The 22,342-nt window shown below is 33.2% G+C and overlaps 1 protein-coding gene, 1 long non-coding RNA gene and 1 other non-coding gene across 7 annotated transcripts; 2 read left to right on the top strand and 1 right to left on the bottom strand.

The window, feature by feature from the left end:
• Window positions 1-7,269: 7,269 nt before the first annotated feature.
• Window positions 7,270-7,376, bottom strand: LOC128035088 (small nucleolar RNA R71). Its single transcript, XR_008191492.1, has one exon. It is a non-coding gene; the product is annotated as a small nucleolar RNA R71 (small nucleolar RNA).
• A 3,886-nt stretch (window positions 7,377-11,262) lies between these two features.
• On the top strand, window positions 11,263-13,971 carry LOC128034896 (uncharacterized). The gene is made up of 2 exons (XR_008191067.1): window positions 11,263-11,523; window positions 13,516-13,971. It is a non-coding gene; the product is annotated as an uncharacterized LOC128034896 (long non-coding RNA).
• Window positions 13,972-14,746: 775 nt separating this feature from the next.
• LOC105803885 (upstream activation factor subunit UAF30) lies at window positions 14,747-19,514 on the top strand. Of its 5 annotated transcripts, XM_012636302.2 has the most exons (8): window positions 14,747-14,890; window positions 14,998-15,338; window positions 17,166-17,280; window positions 17,389-17,563; window positions 17,907-17,954; window positions 18,226-18,273; window positions 18,776-18,939; window positions 19,099-19,514. In XM_012636302.2, the coding sequence occupies exons 2-8, from the start codon at window positions 15,013-15,015 to the stop codon at window positions 19,216-19,218; spliced, it is 996 nt and encodes a 331-aa protein (XP_012491756.1). In that variant the 5' UTR covers window positions 14,747-14,890; window positions 14,998-15,012; the 3' UTR covers window positions 19,219-19,514. The 5 variants fall into 5 exon arrangements, with proteins under 5 accessions (XP_012491756.1, XP_052480044.1, XP_052480045.1 ...); XM_052624084.1 differs by having other exon boundaries at window positions 14,806-15,338; window positions 19,083-19,514; XM_052624085.1 differs by having other exon boundaries at window positions 14,807-15,338; window positions 19,106-19,514.
• Window positions 19,515-22,342: the final 2,828 nt, after the last annotated feature.

Genomic DNA, 22,342 nt, shown 5'->3' with positions numbered 1-22,342 from the left:
CCGAGATTAGTTCTTTGGTGGATGCGTAACTCGGTCTAGACAGGTCGTCACTGGAGACGTGGACCTCTATCTAGTCTATTGCCGGAAATGACGGCAGGGTTTTTCTTCCTCCGGAACTGGGCATTTCAACGGTTTATTTGATTTTTGATATTGGGGCTCTATAGAGGTGGTTGGGTTTTTCTTTCATTTTTACTTTGGTTGTGGGTAGTAGTAGTTGTTATCTTTTTCTTGTTTAGGGCTTTCTTTGGTTTTTTTAATTGCAGTCTGACTATGTCTTTGTGTAATACGTTACCGTTTTCAATAATTTATAAGCCCAACTTTTATTTCAGAAACAATTAATATATAATAAATAGTGAAACGTATGATTTGAAACTAATTAATAATATATTAAAAATAATTAATAATAACATATGAAATATATATGATATTAAAAAGAAGAAAATATTAAATTGTGAGTAGAACGAAATTTAAACATGTAAATACATCAAATTAAAAATACTAAATGCACTACAATTGTTTATCCTGGCTTTGTCATCAAACTTTAGTTGGTGTCGAGTTAACTTGTGACACCAACTAAATCAACAATATTATTAATTATATAATATATTTATTAAGAATTAATATAAGAAATAAATATTACTTTGGTTGAAATGGTAAAGTTGGGAAAGTGTATGTTTTGTGTCATTGGAAGTCTCATCTCCATCATAAGCTTATATTTTTTCTAAATTTTATATACAAAGAAAAATATCCTTAAATTAATATTTATTGCTTTGTTAAAAATCAAGGTATTTTAATAATTTAATAACTGGGTTGGGACACTAACTAGTTCAAAATCTTTACATATAGTATAGATTTTACATGTTTATTTTAATTCATCAAATAATTTTTATTCCATGTAATTAATATAGAATAATGTTATTTAATTTGTTGAACATAAATAACATAGACCCGATTTATGCTACACCCATGATTGTGACTTGTGAATGAAAAAATCATGTAACAAATATATTTATTAAAATTTACGTAAAAATCAATTGATGATTTGATTATAATGGTAAAATTAATTATTAATCATGAATGGTGTTCCAAGTTTAAATCTAATTATGACTTTTTTATTGATTTAATATATAAAAATATAAGTTTTGATAATTAAAACATCAACTAAGTAAAATACTTAAAATAAATATAAATTAACTATTTTGATAATTAAAATATAATAATAATAATAATAATAATAATTTTAAACCGTATTTTTTTAAGAGAAGAAAACATTTATTAAAAGAAACAACAAAACCAACAAGGAACAAACCACTAAATCCCAAGCTAACAAGCTCATCTCATATACTCAATTCTAATGTCTGATGTCCTCGTTAGCAGAGCTTGCACGAATAATTAACGAAACATCCAAAAAATAATAAAGAAGAATGACATCCCATTTGATAAAGTCACCTGAGCAAGTGAGTGAGTTACCTTATTTGCATTAGCATTACGACTGAAATTGTGCCTGCACTAAAAATCATAAATCAAAATGCCAAGTTCCAAAACGGCGTAACAAAGCATTCACAACCATTAGGTAATCCGATTATAAAATCACAGTATCCATGCGCAAAGACTTTAACTACAAAAGGGCCTCACGAATAGCATAAGCTTTTGTTAAACGAGGACTTAAAAGAGCATTCTCAAACCTGGAAAAACATATGACCATATAGCCAGTACAGTCTCGGATAACTGTCGCAAAGCCAATAACACCTTCATGTTCCAAGCGAGATGCATCAACATTGCATTTAAAGAAACCCATGGGAGGAGGCAACCATTGCTCAACCTTGTTTGACACAATCGAATCGGCCCCTTGTATGAACTATCATGTTCAAATCCCCAGCAACTATTCTTGAGGAAGGCTGGTGGTAAACGACAGTAGCTAGTTGGGCAGCATCAAAGACACAATTAGCATGCACCCAACTCTGCAAGAAGAAGAAAAAAAATCAGTAGACCGCACCATGTGAGACATTCATATCCCTACCTTTCCAAACAAAAATATTTCGATGCACCCATAGATTCCACAGAAGTACAAGGCTTCTCTTCATAATATTAATATCAGCAGAATTTAGAAGATCAACAGGAAAAGAACGACTTGGAGACAAGCCTGCTGTTCACCATACATCCTGAGCCTTGGGACACATTAAAATTACATGATCTAAATCCTTAGTACCACCACACCTCGAACACAAAGGTACTAGCATAACTCCTTTATCCATCAGCCGAGCTTTTGTTGGAACAAAATGACGTAAACATCATCAAATGAAGTCCTGAACGTTGGGAGGGATTCTACAATTCCAAACTGGCTGCCAAGATCCAACCATAGGAGCAAAAGAGACATTCGAATACGTAGATAAAGCTACTCTGTAACATGACTTAACACTATACTACCCATTCTCATTAAAGAGCTATATAAACCGATCCGCTAGAGAATGGAAACTAACCGGGATTCGTAACATTCTTTCAGCAACGCTTGGGGAAAGAATCCCTTCAACATAATCTTTGTTCCAAGAATGTTCATCGACATTAAACAAATCAACAACTTTCAAACTCTCCAACCTCGACGAAGGAAGTGAATTAATAAAAAAAATTTGTTATCATCATTGAGCAACGGATCTTTAAAAACTTCATTGTCCCGACCATTACCCACTTGCCAACGAATCCCTCTATTTATCGGTTGCTTGGCCGCAAATATACTCCACCACACAAAAGATGGGTTACTACCTTCCCTAAAATCAAGGAAATTACCTTTAGGAAAATATTTAGCTTCGAAAAACGACTAACAAAATCATTAAGATGCGAAATAAACGGGCAGCTTGCTTACTGAGCATCGCCAGGTTGAAGAAGTTTAATTTACAAAATCCCATCCCACCAAATTTTTTGGTGCATATAACTTGTCCCAGGCATCCCACCCAATCCCCTTTGAATTGTTGCTATTAACGCCCCACCAGAACGAATTCATCATTTTCTGCATCTCATCACAAATATTACGAGTCAACAAGAAAGAACTCATACAGCAAACAGGAATAGACTGAGCAATAGTGTTAATAACTACCTCCTTACCTAGCATTGACAGTAATTTGTTCTTCCAATTAAGGAGTCTCTTACTCAGGCGTTCTTTACCAAATGAGAAATTTTGCCTTTTATTAAACCCAACTAATGAAAGTAGCCTGAGGTAATTCCCATGATCAATCAAATTGAACACTCCCAAACCCGTCATGACAAAATTATGAACTAGTAGCTTAGTATTCGAACTAAACATGATGCCCTGTCCCGAGGTAGCCTCATAACATGCTAAAGTATCCTTCACTGTACTACATTCGTATTTAGTAGCTCGAAAGTAGAGGAAATTGTCATTTGAAACAAGTGCAAGACACTAGGGCCTCGTCTACAAACTGAACTCCCGTGAAGATCACCCCATAGCTCAGCCTGTCTGATTAAATAATTAAGCCCCTTAGTGCACAATATAAACAAATAAGAAGAAAGTGGATCATCTTGATGCAATCCCTAGTTTGGAACAATTGGCCCCACATTTCGTCCATTAAAAGAAATCGAGTAGGAAATTGTACTCACATGTAGCATAATCCAGTTTATCCATTTTACCTAGGAGAAAGCATAAAAAATTCTAGTCAACTCTATCATGAGTTTTATTAATGTCAATCTTGAGAGTAACTTTACCGACTTTCCCTATCCCCTTATTCCTCATATGATGAATAATCTCAAAAGCAACATTATCAGTAATTAACCGACCGAGTACAAACTTTGACTGCATAGGAGATATAATGTCCATCAGAATCTTCTTAACCTTAAAAATGATCTTATAAAAAACATGGTATGAAGTAATCGGACGTAAATCCTGTATACAGTTAAACTTGTCTTTCTTAGGAATGAGAACAATTACCGTATCATTTAATCAAGCCATTCATAACACTGGCTAAAAATAAGAGAACTGAAAATTGGCCATCAACGCTGAAAAAAAAGTCGGCTTCATACCATCCAACCGAATGCATCGCCATCACTGCTGCTTTAAATCATCTTCACGAAATGGAGCTACCGGAAACTCGTTTTCAATTTAGAAATACGGGTGGGAACCTCGAGAAGCTAGAGAAATCATTACCGATAGAGGAAAAAAACCATAATTAAAATCATAATGAAAATGATAATGCAATTCAGTTTTATTAATGATTTTTAACTAACCTAAATTTTGAATGTTAATGAAAATATAATTTTTAGTGATAAGTGTTGGTGTTATAATATTGAAACACTAAAATATTGTTGACAAAACAAGTTAGCGGACAAACTATATAAATATAAATAAATATATATATATAAAATATAAATTAAATAATTTATATTTAAATTGTCAAATACGAAAAACCAATAAATAACATAACAAAAATCAGAAATCGAAAAGAAGAATCGAGTTTTACTAAATGTTGAGGCCTATTTAACACAATTTCCTGAAGACAGATTTGGCCACTCCTACGGTACTTGGAGAAACGTTGGTCGACTGTCTCCCAGGATACAACAACATGATGATCGAAGCAATAGCACCTCTGGAGTGATCAACGAACGAACATTGCCTTTTTCTATCACCGAAACATTGGAAAATATGGAGAGGAAAAGAGTAGAATTTTGGAGAGCAAAATAAGAGACTGTGATTCAGTAGCAAATTCTAAAGAAGTCTTGGCCCTTTATAGGAATTCAATATAGAGGAATTTGGAAATATCCATGAAATAATGATACAAAATCTGCATTAAATGAGCAATTAAATTCATTTGATTAAAATCAAATCAAATTGATTGGAATCAAATAAAATCAGGATATGTATAATTTTAAATCAGATTTTGTTTATTTGTTGAGGGAAAAAAATATTTTCGTGTTGGGCTAAAATATAGCCCAAATCTAGAAATTTCGCATCACCCACGTCATGCGAGTGCGCCCCAACCCCGATGGGTTTGAATCTGCACCCCCTGCACGCGAGGAAAGGTTTCAAGCTTAGTCATTCAATTACATTTCAAGTGAGCTCTCATATATATACATATCTCACACTTGGTATTTAACCAATGTGGGATCTAAACTTTTCTTTTCCTCAACAAATATTTCCAAGTAGCATACTTTGAGTATCAATTTCTCATTCATCACTCAACCATTTTGAGCATATGATATACCATTGTAAAGGTCTCATGGAGTAGAATATAAAATCATAATTTTATGATTCAACTCTCCACCTTTATCAATCGAGAATATGTCTTAAAGTTTCCAAAATTACAATTTTTCCAACAAATATTTGATAGCTACTCAATATATCATGTTTTAACCTCATTCTTAATACATTTTAGGTGATTATCTGATGTTAATTGGGAATTTTATACTCTTAATCTTTTAAATTCATGTTTCAATGCTTAATAGAGCACGTAGGAGAAAAATGAGTGAAAATCGGAGTGTCGAAGCAAGTTGAAGGAGCCGCACGGGCTACACCTTTTCATACAGTCAGACCACACAGTTGTGTGGTAGGTCGTGTCGATTTCACAAGATTGTGCACTGAGCAGTGGAAAATCATGATTTTTAGGTTTTTCAGGTATTTTAATACGTATATATGACAAAAAAATAAGATATGAGAGGGTCGTTAGAAAATACTCAAGAAAACAACTCGAGAAACACCATTGAAGCCGAATTTGAAGCGGATTTCCGTCAAGATTGAAGATTTCCAGTTGATTTCTTAAGAAGTTATCATGAGTTTCTTTTATTCTTTCAGTTATATTGTATATTTGATTTTTCTCTTTTCGAGCATGGCCTAATTTTTTAAATTCATAGAGATGATGAACTCTATGATGAATTATGTCGTTTGATTTCTACTTTACGCAATAAATATTTATTTCTTGTTCTCAAATATGTGTGCTTAATTCTTGGTTTGATATTTCTAGAGTACTAATCCATGTTCGATGTGCTTAAATTGGTGGTTGAATAAACCCTGTTTAAGGTTAGATCTTCGGTAATTGAATGGAGTTGCATACAATTTCAGAAATAGGATGACATAAATCTACCAGATTAGAGTCAAATCTAATGGGGAATTCAAAGAATGAGTTAATGTAATAATAGGGGTTTTAATTAGAAAGAAATTTCAATTAATCAACCTAGAGTAAGTTTCTCTTATGCTCGAAAGAGTTATTAGCATAATTTAGGGATTTCTACAGATCAAGGTGCTAAGTAAAGAAATTGTGTAATTTAGATTGATAGTGACAGATGAAATCTAGGCGGATTCTTTCCTGGGTATTGTTCCATTTTTTGGTTGTTATTCGATTCTTTTCGTGTTTTTTTCTTTGTCGCGTTCGTTAGTTAATTAAATTAGTTGATATTAGTTTTAATCGATTATTTGAATTAAGCGGTTAAATAATAAAAAGACAGTAATTACTAGTACTTGTAGTCCTCGTGAGAATGATATATTTGCTCACCGTAACTATACTATTAATTGAGGTGCACTTGCCTTAGTAAAATTTTTAGTTAGTTTCGTGACCATTAAGTTTTTGGCGCTATTGTTAGGGACTAAAATATTAGGAAAACTTTATTTTTATTACTTTAACCCTTTTTTTATTTTAATACTTTTATTTTTAATTTAATTTTAGATCTTGATTCACTTTTGTTTGATCCTTACAAGTTCCTTTGGTTTATGACTAGAGGCAACCCGTCAAAACCATTAGTTTTTTATATTGAGATTGAAAATGTTGCTCACAAAAATCGGAAAGAGGTTAGAGAAGCAAGGCAAGGTCAACAACAGATTTTTATATATGATCAAGAACAAAAAGACATTACTGTGGAGATGAATATTAATTCTAGTAATTCGGAACTTCCAACACACCCTTCTCCTCAGACTATGTATGACTATACTAAGCCCACTCTGATTGGGGCTGAATCGAGTATTGTCAAACCGACTGTTGTTACAAATAATTTTGAGATTAAGCCGAACACAATTCAGATGATGCAGGAGTATGTTCAGTTTGGTGGGTTGTAAGATAAAGATTTGAATGCTCATTTAGCTAACTTTTTGGAGACCTGCGACACATTTAAGATTAATGGCGTTACTAATGATGTCATATGCCTACAGTTGTTCCCATTCTCTTTGAGGAACAAAGTGCAACAGATGTTGAATTCACTTCCACGGGGTTCCATCACTACTTGGGCTCAGATGATTGAAAATTTATGTTGACGTATTTTCCACCAGCCAAAACAGTCAAGTTGAGGAATAATATATCTTCTTTTACTCAATTTAAGCTTGAGACATTGTATGATGCATGGGAAAGACTTAATGATCTATTGAGAAGGTGTCCTCATCATGGACTACCTTTGTGGCTTTAAGTTCACACTTTTTACAATGGTTTGAATCCTCGACTAGGAAAATAATTGATTCAACAGCTAGAGGAACACTGAATAATAAAACACTTGAGGCAGCCCAATAATTTATTGAGGAGATGACACCGAATAACTATCAGTGACAAGTTATGAGAACAAAGCTTACCAAGAAAGCCAATTTTTCTAATATAGATGCAGTTGCTATGTTGGCAAGTCAAGTTGAAGCTCTTAGTAAAAAAATTGATGGTTTGAGTTTTAGTAAACAAGTGAATTCGGTAATGCAATGTGATGCGACTGGAACGGAGATGATCAATTTGGAATGTTTACCCTTCAAACCTAACATGGAGCATGAGCAAGTCGACTTTATGGGTAATAATTATAGACCTCAAGATAACCCCTATAGCAATAATTATAACCCAGATTGGAGGAATCATCCAAATTTTTCTTGTGGCAGTCAAGGAAATCAAAGGTCACAACCCCTTCCGAGTTTTCAGCAACCTTATTAGCAAGAAAAGAAGTTGAATCTTGAAGAGATGTTAACTAAATTTATTTTAGTATAAAAAAATCAATTCCAAAACACTGAAACAACTTTGAGGAATCAGCAGACATCTATTTAGGGTCTCAAGAATCAGATTAGCTAGCTTGCTAAATTGGTTTCAGAGATGCAACAAGGCAGTTTACCTAGTAACACTAAAACCAACTCAAAAGAGCAAGTCCACGCAATCACTTTACAAAGTGAAAAGGTGTTAGCTGAGCCTAAAAAGAAGTTGAATCTAGAAGCTATTGAGAAAAATCATGGGGTTGAGAAATGCAAGAAAGAACATAAGTCGGTGGTCAGATAATACAAACCACAAATTTCATATCTGACAAACTTGAAGAAAAACTGCATGGGCGAACAATTTGGTAAATTTCTTAAACTTTTTAAATAATTACATATTAACTTACCTTTTGTTGAAGCTTTTTCACAGATTCCCAAATATGCAAAATTTTTAAAGGATTTGTTATAAAATAAAAGGAAGTTAAAAGAGCTATCCACTGTGGACTTAAATGCTCAGTCATTCTCCAAAACAAACTACCCACTAAGCTGAAAGATATAGGGAGTTTTACTATCCCTTGTTTTATTGGTAGTTTATCTGCTAAAAAAGCATTGGCTGATTTAGATGCTAGTATAAATTTAATGTCTTATAAAATGTTCAAATAACTTAGTCTCAAAGAACCAAAACCCACTAGGATGAATATTCAATTAGCTGACATATCTGTTAAATATCCTAGGGGTATTATTGAAGATGTACTTGTGAAAGTAGATAAATTCATATTCCCTATTGACTTCGTTATACTAGACATGAATGAGGATATTAAGGTACCTATGAGTTTAGGTCTACCCTTTTTAGCCACTACTAGAACTATTATTGATGTGGATAATGGTGAATTTGTGTTTAGGGTAGGTGATAAAGATGTTATTCTTCAAGCACGTAATGTTGTGAGAGTTTCTAGTTAGCGAGACGATACTCGTTATTCTGTTGATTTTATTAATCATGTGGCTCAACATTCTTTATAGGAAATTACTCATGAAGACATGTTAAAATCGTGTCATGTTCAAGGTGATAGAAGTCAAAGGACATGTGAAGAAAAATGGTACAGGTCGATGAATTAGATGAATGATGAATAAAGGCTTATTAGAACCCAAGAATGTATAAACAAGTACCAAAGTAACATAATGGTGTGCATTTAAAAAGGACAAACCAATTCAAAGTTGGAGACAAAATGTTGCTAGACAATTTAGATCCACGAATGTTCTTTGAAGATCTTAAGTCAAGATGGTCGAATCCATTTATGGTAAAAACACATACTCCCGTATGGAAAAATTGAGGTAACACACCCTGAATATGGAATGTTTAAGGTAAACAGCCATCAACTTAAAATTTATCTAAATGGTGATATTGATAACGAGAGAGAGGAGCTCCAACTCTAAAATTTGAATTAATTGTGTTTGAAAAGGGAAATCGAGCTTAGACTCTAAATAAGCACTTCTCGAGAGGTAACCTGAGTGTTTTTTTAATTTCATTTATTTGTGTTGTATTTTTATTATTTTATATTTATTTTTATTAATTCTAAAAAAAAGACCACATGGTTTGAGGTAGACCAAACAACCTAGTGGCATGGTCATGTGGCCTACACGGCATGGGCACACACTCACGTGTATACAAGGAATGGATTAAATCGAAGCCACACAGCTCTAGAGAGTCACATGGTTTGGCGACACGGCCATGTGACCCACACGTCCTTGCATGATCGTGGGAGAAGCAAACAACAAATCCACACGATCTGAGTAAAGAAACACAACCTAGACACACGAGCTTATTACACACTGTGTAAATACTAGAGTAATTTTTAAAAACATTTTATAACTCATACGGGTTCAGAGAGTCACAAGGCTTGGCAACACGCCCATGTGTTTCCAAATACACGGTCGTGTGATGATTTGACTGGATTATTATGAGTCATACGACCTCAATGACGTACACAATTGAACGACACGATCGTGTAACCTAACACAAGCTAAATAGATGATCGTGCCATCCTTTTCTGATACCATAACTTTTATTTTCACCCATTCTCACCCATTTTCCTATTTTATGCCCCCCAAACCTCTCCACACCTTCGCCATCGGTTTAGTACTCCACGTCGTCTTCTTCTTGCCATTATTTGTCCCATTGTCTATTGTTCGCCACTAACACCGACAATTCCTTCCCTTTTTCTTCCTCCTCCTTCTTTCTTTCCACCGTCGTTCACTTACACTGTAGATCACCCTCCAAACCCCCATCGCACCGCCCAAAGACCACCATTTCATCCTCCCCTGACTTCTCCTTTCACACAGTCGTTGTCCAAACAAACCACAATCTTTTGTTCTTTACCATTCTCATCTGTATTTTTATTTTATTTTATTTTATTTTATTTTATTTATTATGTTTACTTTTCTCTTTATATTGTTTTATATTGTATATATATATATTATACATCATTCTAATTAATTGCAATTCTTATTTCAGGTACATAATGACAAATACGATAAGTAAGACTAAGGTACTTATCCTCTCCTCTAAAAGGCGAAAAACAGTAGGTGCATTTGTCTTCGTCTTAGACCATGACCACCAAATTCCTATTTTTCCAATTCAGTCCAGGTCCATATGAGGACCAATACCAACAATTGAAGTAGCGACCCTTAGGAGTGGGTTGATGCATTGATTGGGATGCTCTATAGGTAGTCAATTTTTCTGTCCGAATCTATGTGTTGATTAACACAACACCATGAGACTGGTTCTTTACCATTATGGAGCCTACTTACGCAGAACTCACACTAGAATTTTGCTCAACCTTTTTTTTATAACTGACTATATCACGGTGGGATCAGCCACGTACTATTTTATTCTAACTAGGGGGTACAATGCATTACTTAACCCCTGCTTTATGATACATCCATGTCATATTGCCAAAATTGATTCCACGTCTATATTTCCAGGCACGTCCATCGATCGACTCCACGTTGTTGGTTCGTTATTGCCAAAATTGATTCGCCATAGAACCTAAGTCAGTCGAAGGTAACATCCTTAACCCTTGCTTTATGATACATCTATGTCATATTGGCACACACAATGACTAGACGAAAAGAAAGCACGGGGTCATAAGTATCGTGGACACATATTTTTTATGGAACATGGATAAGCGTCACCCGATTGATGTGGCATATTTTGTGGCTCACTTTTATCGTCACAAGTTGGACCAGCACATGAAGGGACCAATCTGTATGGGTCTCTATGTGACTCACCTAGCAAAGTATTTTGGACTTCTCGATACTCCAGAGTAGTCCTCCTCCTTGAGTCTGGTCGGATAGATGGTCCCTCAGGGATTGATTATTATGAACCACATGCAGATGATCCACCGTCATCCCAAAGTTGGTCCAAATTGGTTTACATTGCTTTGTCTGGATCCGCAAGATGAGCATAAGGAGCTTCTGGACGATAACCCACCTAAACATGCAGACCCATCTTGACCCATTCCTCTCTTAGTAATTCTGTAGCTGCACATACTGTCATGCTTGAAGACATATATTGCACACAGCAATAGCAGTCAAAGCAGGTCAGTCACTTACAATAATAGCAGGATTGTATGAAGGCATATTTACTGCAGTTGTGCCAGAACTTTCATCTTTCGTCACCAGTTCGCACTACTAACCTAGAGCCTCTCGATCATGATATTCCTCGCAATGTCGATTAGTGATTCTACCTAGTTTTATCTTCTATTTATCGTTCTTTTTATTTTTATTTGTACTTTTTTATTGTTATTTGTTTTTCTTCTTTTCCGGATTGTTATATTTTTTATGCACTTTATTGTTATTGTTATTGTTATTGTTATTTCAATTGTTTTTCTGTTTATTCTGTTTTCTTTTTTATCTTATCTTACTTTTGTCTATTTTCTTATTACTATGCATGGAATCAAGTAGTTAATTTAGGATCTCCTATATTTTTAGATTTCATTATCTCGGCCCATTCATCCAAATTTAGGGCAGTTCCAATTTTCTTCCTCCCTTTCTTATGATACTTTGCTTATTGTGATTAATTTTGTTTGTACATTGAGGGCAATGTACATCTTAAGTGTGGGGAGAATTTTGTATGTTATGTGATATAGTCATTGAATTGTTGTTTGTGTTTAAATAATTTCCTTAAGTCTTATATTGGAGTTAATTTTTCTAAATTTGGAGTTTTTATTGTTCTATTTGGGATTAATTTGTGGATTTTTATGCTTGGTGTTATTTATACTTTAAGACACGAGAGAGTCAAGCATGATAAGTCATTTTCAGAAAACTATTATTTTAGATTGTCTCTCTGAACTGCAGCATTATCTTAAATTTTAAATTTATAAGTTTGACATCAAAACCATAAATTTTTTTGTGAGCTTTTTAGCCTATAGAGCATCTACTTTTTCATGCTCGTTTTATTTTGGTTGTGAGTATATCAACTAGATTTGTTATTCTAGAACTTGTTTCGGTTATACATATCGAGACCAAATTATCGATTTAATATACGGAGATGATAAAGGCCCTTAGGGTTTAACCTTTAAACAATTTACCTATTGTATTATCCCCTAGTAAACCCCATTGATCCTAATCCATTTTTTTACTTATCAATCATTCATGTTAACCCAAAAACCACATTAATTTTGCAAATCACCCTTTTTATTGACTCCCTTTTTGTTTAGATTCAATTTGGTTAGTTGCTTGACTATGATTTATCATTTGTATTGTCGAATTTCTCTTTTTTCTAGAAAAACCAAAAAAAAATAGGAAAAAAATTTGAGTGATCTTGATCAATTGAGAAATTCACATTTAGGTTATAAACCTTACTATCTTATTTAAGCTTGAATCATTACTCTCACCTTTTGTATAAAAGCTCACATCTGCTCTTTATTTCAAATTGATGTAAATTCTTTTAATTCAACAGATGATTTTTTTGGTTTGGTAACCTATCAATTCGACTCTCGATTGTAAACACCTTTTATGACTTTATTTGTACCCTTAACCTAAGCCCCGTTACAATCTCGTAAAGATCTCTTGATTGGTGTGTAATCTCATTTCTATAGTTGTGGAGATTTGATTTTTAAGCAAGTCTATGATAATAACCTTTCTTGTTTGACTATTGAGTACACATTACTTGAACTTTAAACACTTTGAGTGCTTTGAGTGAACCTTAGTGAAGGTGTTAATTCTTGTTGAGTTTGAATTTCAGATAATTATTGAGATAGGAGAGACGCCTATATTTTTAAGCCTTAAAATTTTCTACTTGGATTGCTTGTGTTTTGTAGTGTCATTTTAGTTAAAATTTCCAATGCATAATTATCTATAGATTACCCTAAGACATTGTTGATGAAAACAATAAATTAAGGGAAGTTAACATCAATGTGGGTTGAGAATTTTTCTTGAGGATAAGTAAACATTTAAGTTTGGGGATATTTGATAAGTGCTAAAAGTAACATGTTTTAACCTCATTCTTAACGCGTTTTGGGTTATTATCTGATGTTAATTGTGAATTTTATACTCCTAATCTTTTAAATTCATATTTAAATGCTTAATAGAGCACTTGATAGCAAAATGAGCGAAAAAATGATCAAAAATCGAAGCGTCGAAGCAAGTTGAAGGAGCCACACAAGCTACACCTTTTCATACAATCAGACCACACGGGTGTGTGATAGACCATGTCGATTTCACATGATTGTGCATTGAACAACAAAAAATCACAATTTTTAGGTTTTTCGGGCATTCTAATATGTATATATGACAAAAATAAAAAGATATGAGAGGGGCGTCAAAGAAACTCAAGAAAACAACTCGAAAAATATCATTGAAGTCGACTTTGAAGCAGATTTCCATCAAGATTGAAGATTCCTAGTTGATTTCTTAAGAAGTTATCATGAGTTTCTTTTATTCTTTCGATTATACTGTATATTTGATTTTTCTCTTTTGAAGCATGAACTAATTTTCTGAATACATATGGGAGATAAACCCTACAATGAATTATGTTGTTTAATTTCTATTTTACGCGATAAATACTTAGTTTCTTATTCTCAATTATGTGTGCATAATTCTTGGTTTGATATTTCTAGAGTACTAATTCATGTTCGATGTGCTTAAATCGGTGGTTGAAGAAAACCAGTTTAAGATTAGATCATACATAATTGAGTGGAATTGCATACAATCCTAGAAATAGGACGACATAAATCTACCGAATTAGAATCAAATATAATAATAAGGGAATCCATAGCACGAGTTAGTGTGATAATAGAGGTTTTAATTAGAAAGAAATTTCAATTAATCAACCTAGAGTGAGTTGCTCTTATACTCAAAAGAGATATTAACATAATTTAGGGATTTCTACGGATTCAAGTGCTAAGTAAGGAAATTGTGTAATTTAGATTAATAGTGACAAATAAAATCTAAGCAGATTCTTTCTTGGGTATTGTTTCGTTTCTTGGTTGTTATTCGATTTTTTTCTCATTTTGCTCTTTGTCGCGTTCGTTAGTTAATTAAATTAATTAATATTAGTTTTAATCGATCATTTAAATTATTTGGTTAAGTAATAGAAAGATAGTAATTACTAGTATTTGTAGTCTTCGTAGAAATGATATATTTACTCATCATAAAAATAATATTAATTGATAGATGTAATTGACTTAATCAAATTTTTAGTTAATTTCATGACCATCAATTACAAATATTTTTTGGAAATATAAAATTTATAATGGATAAATATCGCTGTCTAAAAATATAAGAATTCTAGTTATCTTAATATTGCGGTGGACGTTGTAGGCCCAGCCCACGTGATGCGTGTACAATGTGGCCATATTTGTAGAAAAAATTAAAATAGCAAATCAGTAAGAATAGAAAGATCCTTGGGAGAACGCCCCTCACACCTCAACTTTCAGTTCGCTCCAAAGTCCAAACGAGTAACGGGTGAGCCAACCTTTTTTTTATCTTTTTATCTCATTCATTTCTTGCTCTTCGGTTTCCGCTCTTAAATAATACAAATTCTTCTACGCCACCTGACTCACTGAGTGAAGGAAACAATAACTGAAATGGTCTTGGACTCGGAGCTAATCGCCCGACTCTGGGAGTTCTTGGGTGAATCGGACCTCAACACCACAACTACAGCAATCGTGCGGCGGAGATTGGAGGAAGATTTCGGTATTGATTTGACGGACAGGAAGAAGTTTATTAGGGAACAGGTCGATTTATATCTCCAAAACCAGTTCGAAAATGCCGAAGAACAACAACAACAACAACAAAATGAAGATGATCAGACGGCTAAGATTAAATCAGAGGAAACCGACGGCTCTGATTCGGACGACGAAGAGGAGGAGCACGAAAGAGCGAAGAACAAAAAGGCTACCTCAAAGAAACGGTCAGTTTTATTAATGATTTAGTAATTATACTAAATTTTACGCAATAGTAATTAAAGGGAATGCACGTTACTGTTTTTCTTTTTGAAAAGATTTAGAGAATGCTTTGTTTAGAAGTTAATTGTGAGGTTACGTTGCTTATGGTTATGCTTTAGCTTTAATGGTGTGCTATGTTTTTTTTTTTTAGATTTTTTAAATTTTTTTAACAATGCATGTTTAATCGGAGAAAATGTTTTGAATGGAGAAATTTGACAGAGGCTGTTTGTATTTAATCTGAACAGGTTTTTAATTTAAATCCAACTCAGTGAGTCATTGCCGTGGAAGTCATCTTACAAGGTTGATTAATCATAGTTCTGTAAATAAAAGAAAAATAATAACGATAATGATGCGATTTCTTTTTCTTCTTTTTTATGTCTCAAAAAAGTGAAGGAGACATATGTGTCTCGGATTCTATTTTTACTTTTAGAAACATGATATTTCTTAAAATTTCCCCAATTTTGATTTGGAAAAAGCTTAAGCAAATATATTTTGCCAATGAGGCCTTGTTGGCAAAGGCTGAGGTGTTGGGTCCTTGAGTACCTAAGTTTGAGTCTCCAGTCCCACCATGCACAGTTGCCATGTGTGGGTTTTGTCTGGTTATATACTAGTTCTTTTCCGTTTGTGCTTTGTGTTGATTTAATTCTACTCTATAGTTGCTCGGTATGTATTTGTTGTACTTGAGATGTACTCTATTTGTACTTCTAAACTCTCAAAAAAAAAAGTTTTGGAGCTTTGACCAACTGTAATGAATTGCTTAACAGTGAAATTGTTTGAAAATGCTTTAAGTATGATCTCACCAGGCAATTTGATTTCCAAGTTCATGTGTTCTTATTTGCCCTTTGACGCAATTGATCTTATGGAAACATTTTTTTCCTCTTGTCCCCCTTTGTCTTATAAGTTATAGTAAGATATTTGCTCTTCACCTGGAAACAATCCTTTTCAATTTGTGGTGCTGCTACATAAATTTTAAAGAAGAAAGTTGTGTTGTGTTGACTGCAATGCTTTAAAACAAGTGCAAGCTACTATATGTTCTCTCATTGTGGTTTAAATTTGGCCTCTAGAACAAGAAACATGGGTCCCTTTCTGCTTAGTGGTATGTGTGTTTAAGCTCAGGTTATGTTATACAAATATTATGCCCATAAGTTGCAGTATGTTTTTTCCTTCCTTCTTTTTCGTGACTTAATCTGTTTAATTAGACTCTTGAAGATTCTCGACAATCTAAATTTTCATGTTCTCATTCTTTGATGTTTTGGGGCTGGGAAGAAGGAAATAGGTGAGCTTGAACTTGTAACAAATGCTGACTCCATATTCTCCTTTCTAACAGGATAAGGTTAGTTTTTCCTAAGGATGTCTTCCAGGTTGCTTTCAATGATTTCTTATGTAAGTTGCATTAAGTCTTACATGTTGGACAGACTTCTTGCTTCGCTTTTGAACCAATAATATATTGTTTTGCAATATTAGCTAACAACAATTGCTGCTCTACCACCTGAGTGGCAGGACTCAATGAGTGGCTTTTGATAAAGCTTAAACATTTTCATTTCATGTGGAACAGTGAGCATATTTTAATGTGAGTTTTGCGTGAATTGTTGATATTGCACCAGCAGCTTAAAGTCTCTCTCAGATTTTACTTAGAGCATCCGTAGAATATACCTACACTAAGACTTTCTGTTTTACGCTGTCTTGCAAGCTTTGGAGTTTAGTAGGGCACTCACTTAATCAGTGATTGCATTTGCCATCAATCTTATAGTTGTTAGTTTATGAATTTATTATTGTTGCATTCTATAATATAGGTCAAAAGGAGTCAATAGTGAAGGTAAGAGAAGAGGAGGTGGTTTTAACAAAGTAAGCAGACTTTCCCCACAACTTCGGGAACTTTTAGGAGTCCCTGAAATGGCGAGGACTGAGGTAACTTGAAAATATCTTGAAATTTCTTTTCATTTTCTTCTTTGTTAATTTCATGATTAAGTCAAGGAGCTGCTTTGTTCTAAACTTTCTGTTTTATAATGGTGCTAGGTGGTTAAGCAAATGTGGGTTTATATTAGAGAGAAAAATTTGCAAGACCCAGTTAACAAGAAAAATATAATTTGTGACGAGCCATTGCATGCACTTTTTGGTGTTGAATCCATTGACATGTTTCAAATGAACAAAGCCCTGTCAAAGCACATCTTGCCCTTGGATTCAGACGAAGGTAAATAACCTATCTGTCCCTTCTACCATTTTGCTTTTGTTAAACTATTTTAGATAATGTCAGTTATATTAGATTTTGGGCTCAAACTTTACTCTTTTGAAACTTGTAAGTAAAAACTGCCGACTCCTACAGAATTGGCTAGTAACTAGGAATTGTATTGGAAATCAGAAAAAACAATTATTAATTGTAAATTTTTAATGTCACTCTCTCTCTTTCTCAGGAAACCAGGGCCTTGAATAAGTAAATAAAGGAAGAATACTTTTGTTTCTTGACCCATATGCTGCAAATGTCTTGTAACTCAAACCCATCTTTTATCTAATATGATGTGCTGAATTTGTTTCAGTCAAGTCAATGGAGAGGGAAAAACCAAGAAAGCATGAGAGAGAAGAAGGTATAGATAGTGAATGACTAAATTAAGGTCTTCTCAAGAACTTATTTGGCATTGATAATTTGATATGTGAGGAGTATGTCTGACGCTCACAGCTTGTCTACCATTGTACTATTAGCAATAACTTGCACCTCAGGATTTGCTTTTTCTTAATTAAATTGAGGAAAAATAGTTTTGTTTCTTGTGCAATATGCTGCTATAACTTGAACCTACCTATTATCTAATATATGTACTAAATTTACCTATATCGGCTTTCATGTTATTGTTGTTCCAGTCAAGTCAACGGAGAAGGAAAAGCCAAGAAAGCATGAGAGAGAAGAAGGTATGGATAGTAAATGACTAAATTAATGTCTTCTATACAGGACTTGTTTTGCATTGATACGAGGAGTTAGAATGCCTTATGCTTGCATCTTGTCTACCATTGTACCATTAGCAATACCTTTCACCTCAACATTTGCTCCCCACTATTGCACGGTTCATAAAAAGGTCTTTTTACTGTTGTTTCTCAAAAGAATGCTCTCTTTAAGTGATGTTGCCAGATATACTGTTTTGCAGCTAATTCTGGCTTTGCCGCATCCATTTAGATACAGAGTCAGAATGTTGCTCTGTATGCCCTTTTTGTTCACGTATTTCTTTATATGCGTCCTAAACACGTTTTGAATGAGGTTTCCAGCAGTTATTATTACATGTTTTGTCTAATCCTTAACCCTGCAATGTGATGATCCCTGTAACCTTCATTTCATTCTTGTGCATGCACGTATCTCACTATTTTCAAAATTATTGGTTCTTACTGTTTCCGTTACTGTCCATTTTGGTCGTTTCAGATCCAGATGAAGCAAAAGGAAAGGAAAAGCGACAGAAGGGATTTCTTGCTCCTCTTCAACTTTCAGATGCTCTGGTAAAATTTCTTGGTACTGGAGAAAATGAGCTTACACGGGCTGTCGTGATCAAGAGAATGTGGGATTACATAAAAGAAAATAACCTCCAGGTATATCATTTGCCCACCCAGCAAAAAAATATAGCAATATTTATATACCACAGTAGTGAGTAGCAATGTTCTAGTCATCATTCATAAATGCATTAAAATACTAGGTTTGTAAAATAACAAGAAAATTTATATTCTAAACATAGCATGGGTTCAATGAAGGATCCAGCTGACAAGAGGAAAGTAATATGTGACGAGAAGCTGAAAGAGCTGTTCGAGGTTGAAACCTTCCATGGGTTCACAGTTACAAAACTCTTGGCTGCTCATTTTCTCAAGAGTTGAGCTGACCAGACCAGACCAGACCAGACCAGACCAGAGCGGGGTTTTTGTAATTGTAAGAGAAACAAGGGATTCCATTAATTGTTTTATTAGTTGAGGCCTTGCGTTTTATTAATTTTAGGTACAGAGTTGTTTGGTTGACAAGCATACAACCGATCAGTAGCTACAGCTGAAGTTTTTATAACTTGTTTCAAAGTTCCAACAGGAAAACAAACTGTCAAATTCAATTTGTTTAGAGCTCAAGGTTTATAAGATTAACTTGCTTCAGATTTAAATAGGGAAATAAACTGTTAAATTCATTTTGTTTAGGCATCAAATAAATAATAAAAATACGAATAATTTTAGATTTGGAGCTCGAATTAATTCATATATTAATATCAGTAAGAGAATTATCATTATGTACGACCATTACATTTGCTCACTCTTTGAAAATTTGTTATTTGAGGGACCAAAACTAATTTTATTAAAAGCAAAAATTTGGATAAGTTTAGGTGGTTTGAGTTACAATTTTGCATGAGGGTTAAAGTATTTCTTGAGTATTTTTTTTTGTATTTCATATTAATTCTGATAATATGATGCATCTAGGTATTATTGATTCTTTTAAAATAACCAAATATTTTAAACTTCAAATCCTAAACTTAATTAAATTGTTTCAACCATGCCTCGACCTTGACTCTTAATAAAAAAATATGTCCTGAACTTTAATTAGAATTTTAATAGAAGATCTGATCCGATCTTAATTTACTTTAATTGTTTTATTTTTATTTTTATTCTGAAGCAAATAAGATTACATTTTTTTAAATATTTATTTATTGAAAACAAAAACTTAATATATACATATATTAAGAGCAATTTTGTAAATATCTTAGGATGAGGTGGATTTACCTCAATCCCAACCCCAACCCAACTAATTTTCCTAATTTCACCCAACTCGAACCACCCTAAACCTAATTTTCCAAAAAAAAAAAATCTAACCCGAGGAGATCAAATCGAATTGAAACCATAAAATTATGTTCCAACAATATCAATCAAATAACAATGACGAGGCTGCCAAAGTAGAGAATGAGAGAAGATTGAGTGCAATATATTCTTTATGTTCGTTTTACAGTTTATGTTCGAAGTTGGTGGCTGCCCCTCCCAACAATGTTGTATCCAAGGTTTGAACCTAAGTCCTCCACTTGACAGTGCAATGTGCCTTACCATTACACCCAACCACTTATTAATAGATTGAGTGTAATTTTTTGAACTTTTAGAAATTAATGTTTATTGAATTATATCATTACTTATTTAATAACATATATAATTTGAAAATCATGTCATATTGAATCGAGGTATACCATTTATTTTTTAGTTGAGATTGAGTCGATTTCAACGTATGGTTCCATTATATAGAGTCAGGTCAGGGTGAAAAAAAAATCGTCCTATATCATTTCGTTTTCATCTCTAGCTTTTAGATTCCTAGGCTTCAAATCTCACTTCATTCCCTTCACTTTCTACATAAAACCTTCCCTCCCTTTTATCTAACACCATTTCATCCTATTTTAAATTTTAGGATAAACTACACCATTAGTACTGCACCATTAGTCATTAAATTATAGGTAAATTTTTTATTTCGGCCCTTTAGTTAAAAAAATACAATTTGGTCACTAAATTATCCAAAAGAAATGTGATATAATTTTATAATGTTTGAAATTTAACTAAATTCTTAATGCATACACTACTGTAAACATGAAAAAAATAATCAGCTATTGGGAACAATTCCTTAAGGCAGGTAGGTTCCTCCTTGTATCCTCTCTTGGCTACCATTATCCACTTCAATAACCATTGCCCTTTCTCTTAGGTGAAGGATGTTAGTTACCAAACTTCGTGGTTTCATATTTAAGGGAAAATAAAAATTATTAACATTATTTAAAATAAAGGAATGATGACTAATAATAAAAGTTTTAATGCGTGTATCTTTACTCTTAAAATGTTTAATATGATATTTGAACTTAATTTTTGTTCACCAATTTAGTATCTTCCTCTAACAGTGTTAAGTACTGACAAAAATTGCCATGTGGACCACTTAAGGAGTATCATGTGTCAATATGATAAAAGGAAAGTTCAATGAGCATGAAAGAGGGACCTACATTTAATTTTCCTTTTTTCAAGGCAAAAATATTAAATAAACATAAATAAAATACATATATTAAAAAAAATTAATTAATTAATTAATTATACACTTTTAACTTAAATTTTTTAAAAAAAATCATTTGTATCCCTTCTCTTCCTCTTTTATTTTGTTTTTATAGAACTTGATTAAAATTTTTGTTTACTGTTACCGTTTGTTGTCGAATGACGGAAACCTTTGACAGATAGCCCAAAGTCTCCTCTTCTTCTTACGCAACTTGATTTTTCAAAAGCAACCTCAAAACTTTCCCAAATTTTTGGCTTCTTCAAATTTCGATTTTGTAGTTTCAACAACAGATAAGCCCAATTTCGACATATGCCCTTCTTTGCCTCGAATTGCACTTGTGATTTTGGAACCTCATTTCCGTAAATCGGGTCCATAAATATTAAATATAAATATTTATGGTGTTGGTATAAAAGTTTATCAAAGTTTAGTCCTTCAATTTTGTTTTTTAATTGCTTAATTAAGGTGTGGAGGCTAAATTGTAAAAGTTTTATCGCTAGAAGTTTTTAATTGGCCAAAGACTTAGGGGCTTAAGTTACAATTAGCCAAAGGTCCAAAATAGCAATTAAACTAGTTTCTAATATATGTTAATGGATGTTGGTGGATTAAAATATTAAAATGTGATTATCAAGTTAAAAATTAAGATTAATTAAAATAAAACAAATTATTAATTATGGTATAAAAGCCATTTTCGGTGGAAAGAAAGAGAGAATTTTCTTCTTCTTCGAAGCTTCAAGGGTTTCAACTTTCAGCAACTAATTAGGTATTGAATTAAGTCATTTTCTTGTAATTTTTATGTTTTTGAAGTCATGAGAGCTTTTTTTACCTAGCCCATGTACCAATTTGTAAAACTATTGAAGTTTTTGAAAGTTGTCATTGTTGATTTCTTAAAGATTTTGGTGTTAAATTGATAGATTTTAAGCTTAAATATGAAAAAGGACTAAATTTTAAGGA

This window comes from Gossypium raimondii, chromosome 11, assembly GCF_025698545.1.
Source record: "Gossypium raimondii isolate GPD5lz chromosome 11, ASM2569854v1, whole genome shotgun sequence".
Classification (NCBI taxonomy): domain Eukaryota; kingdom Viridiplantae; phylum Streptophyta; class Magnoliopsida; order Malvales; family Malvaceae; genus Gossypium; species Gossypium raimondii.
This window is presented reverse-complemented; position numbering and strand designations above follow the sequence as displayed.

What these genes read in the sequence shown, in the direction of transcription:
- LOC105803885 (XM_012636302.2), top strand. Translation starts at nt 15,013, where the DNA reads ATGGTCTTGGACTCGGAGCTAATCGCCCGACTCTGGGAGTTCTTGGGT. An exon ending in AAGGCTACCTCAAAGAAACG is followed by an intron (nt 15,339 to 17,165) that starts GTCAGTTTTATT and finishes TCTATAATATAG; the next exon opens with GTCAAAAGGAGTCAATAGTG. An exon ending in AAAGCATGAGAGAGAAGAAG is followed by an intron (nt 18,274 to 18,775) that starts GTATGGATAGTA and finishes TGGTCGTTTCAG; the next exon opens with ATCCAGATGAAGCAAAAGGA.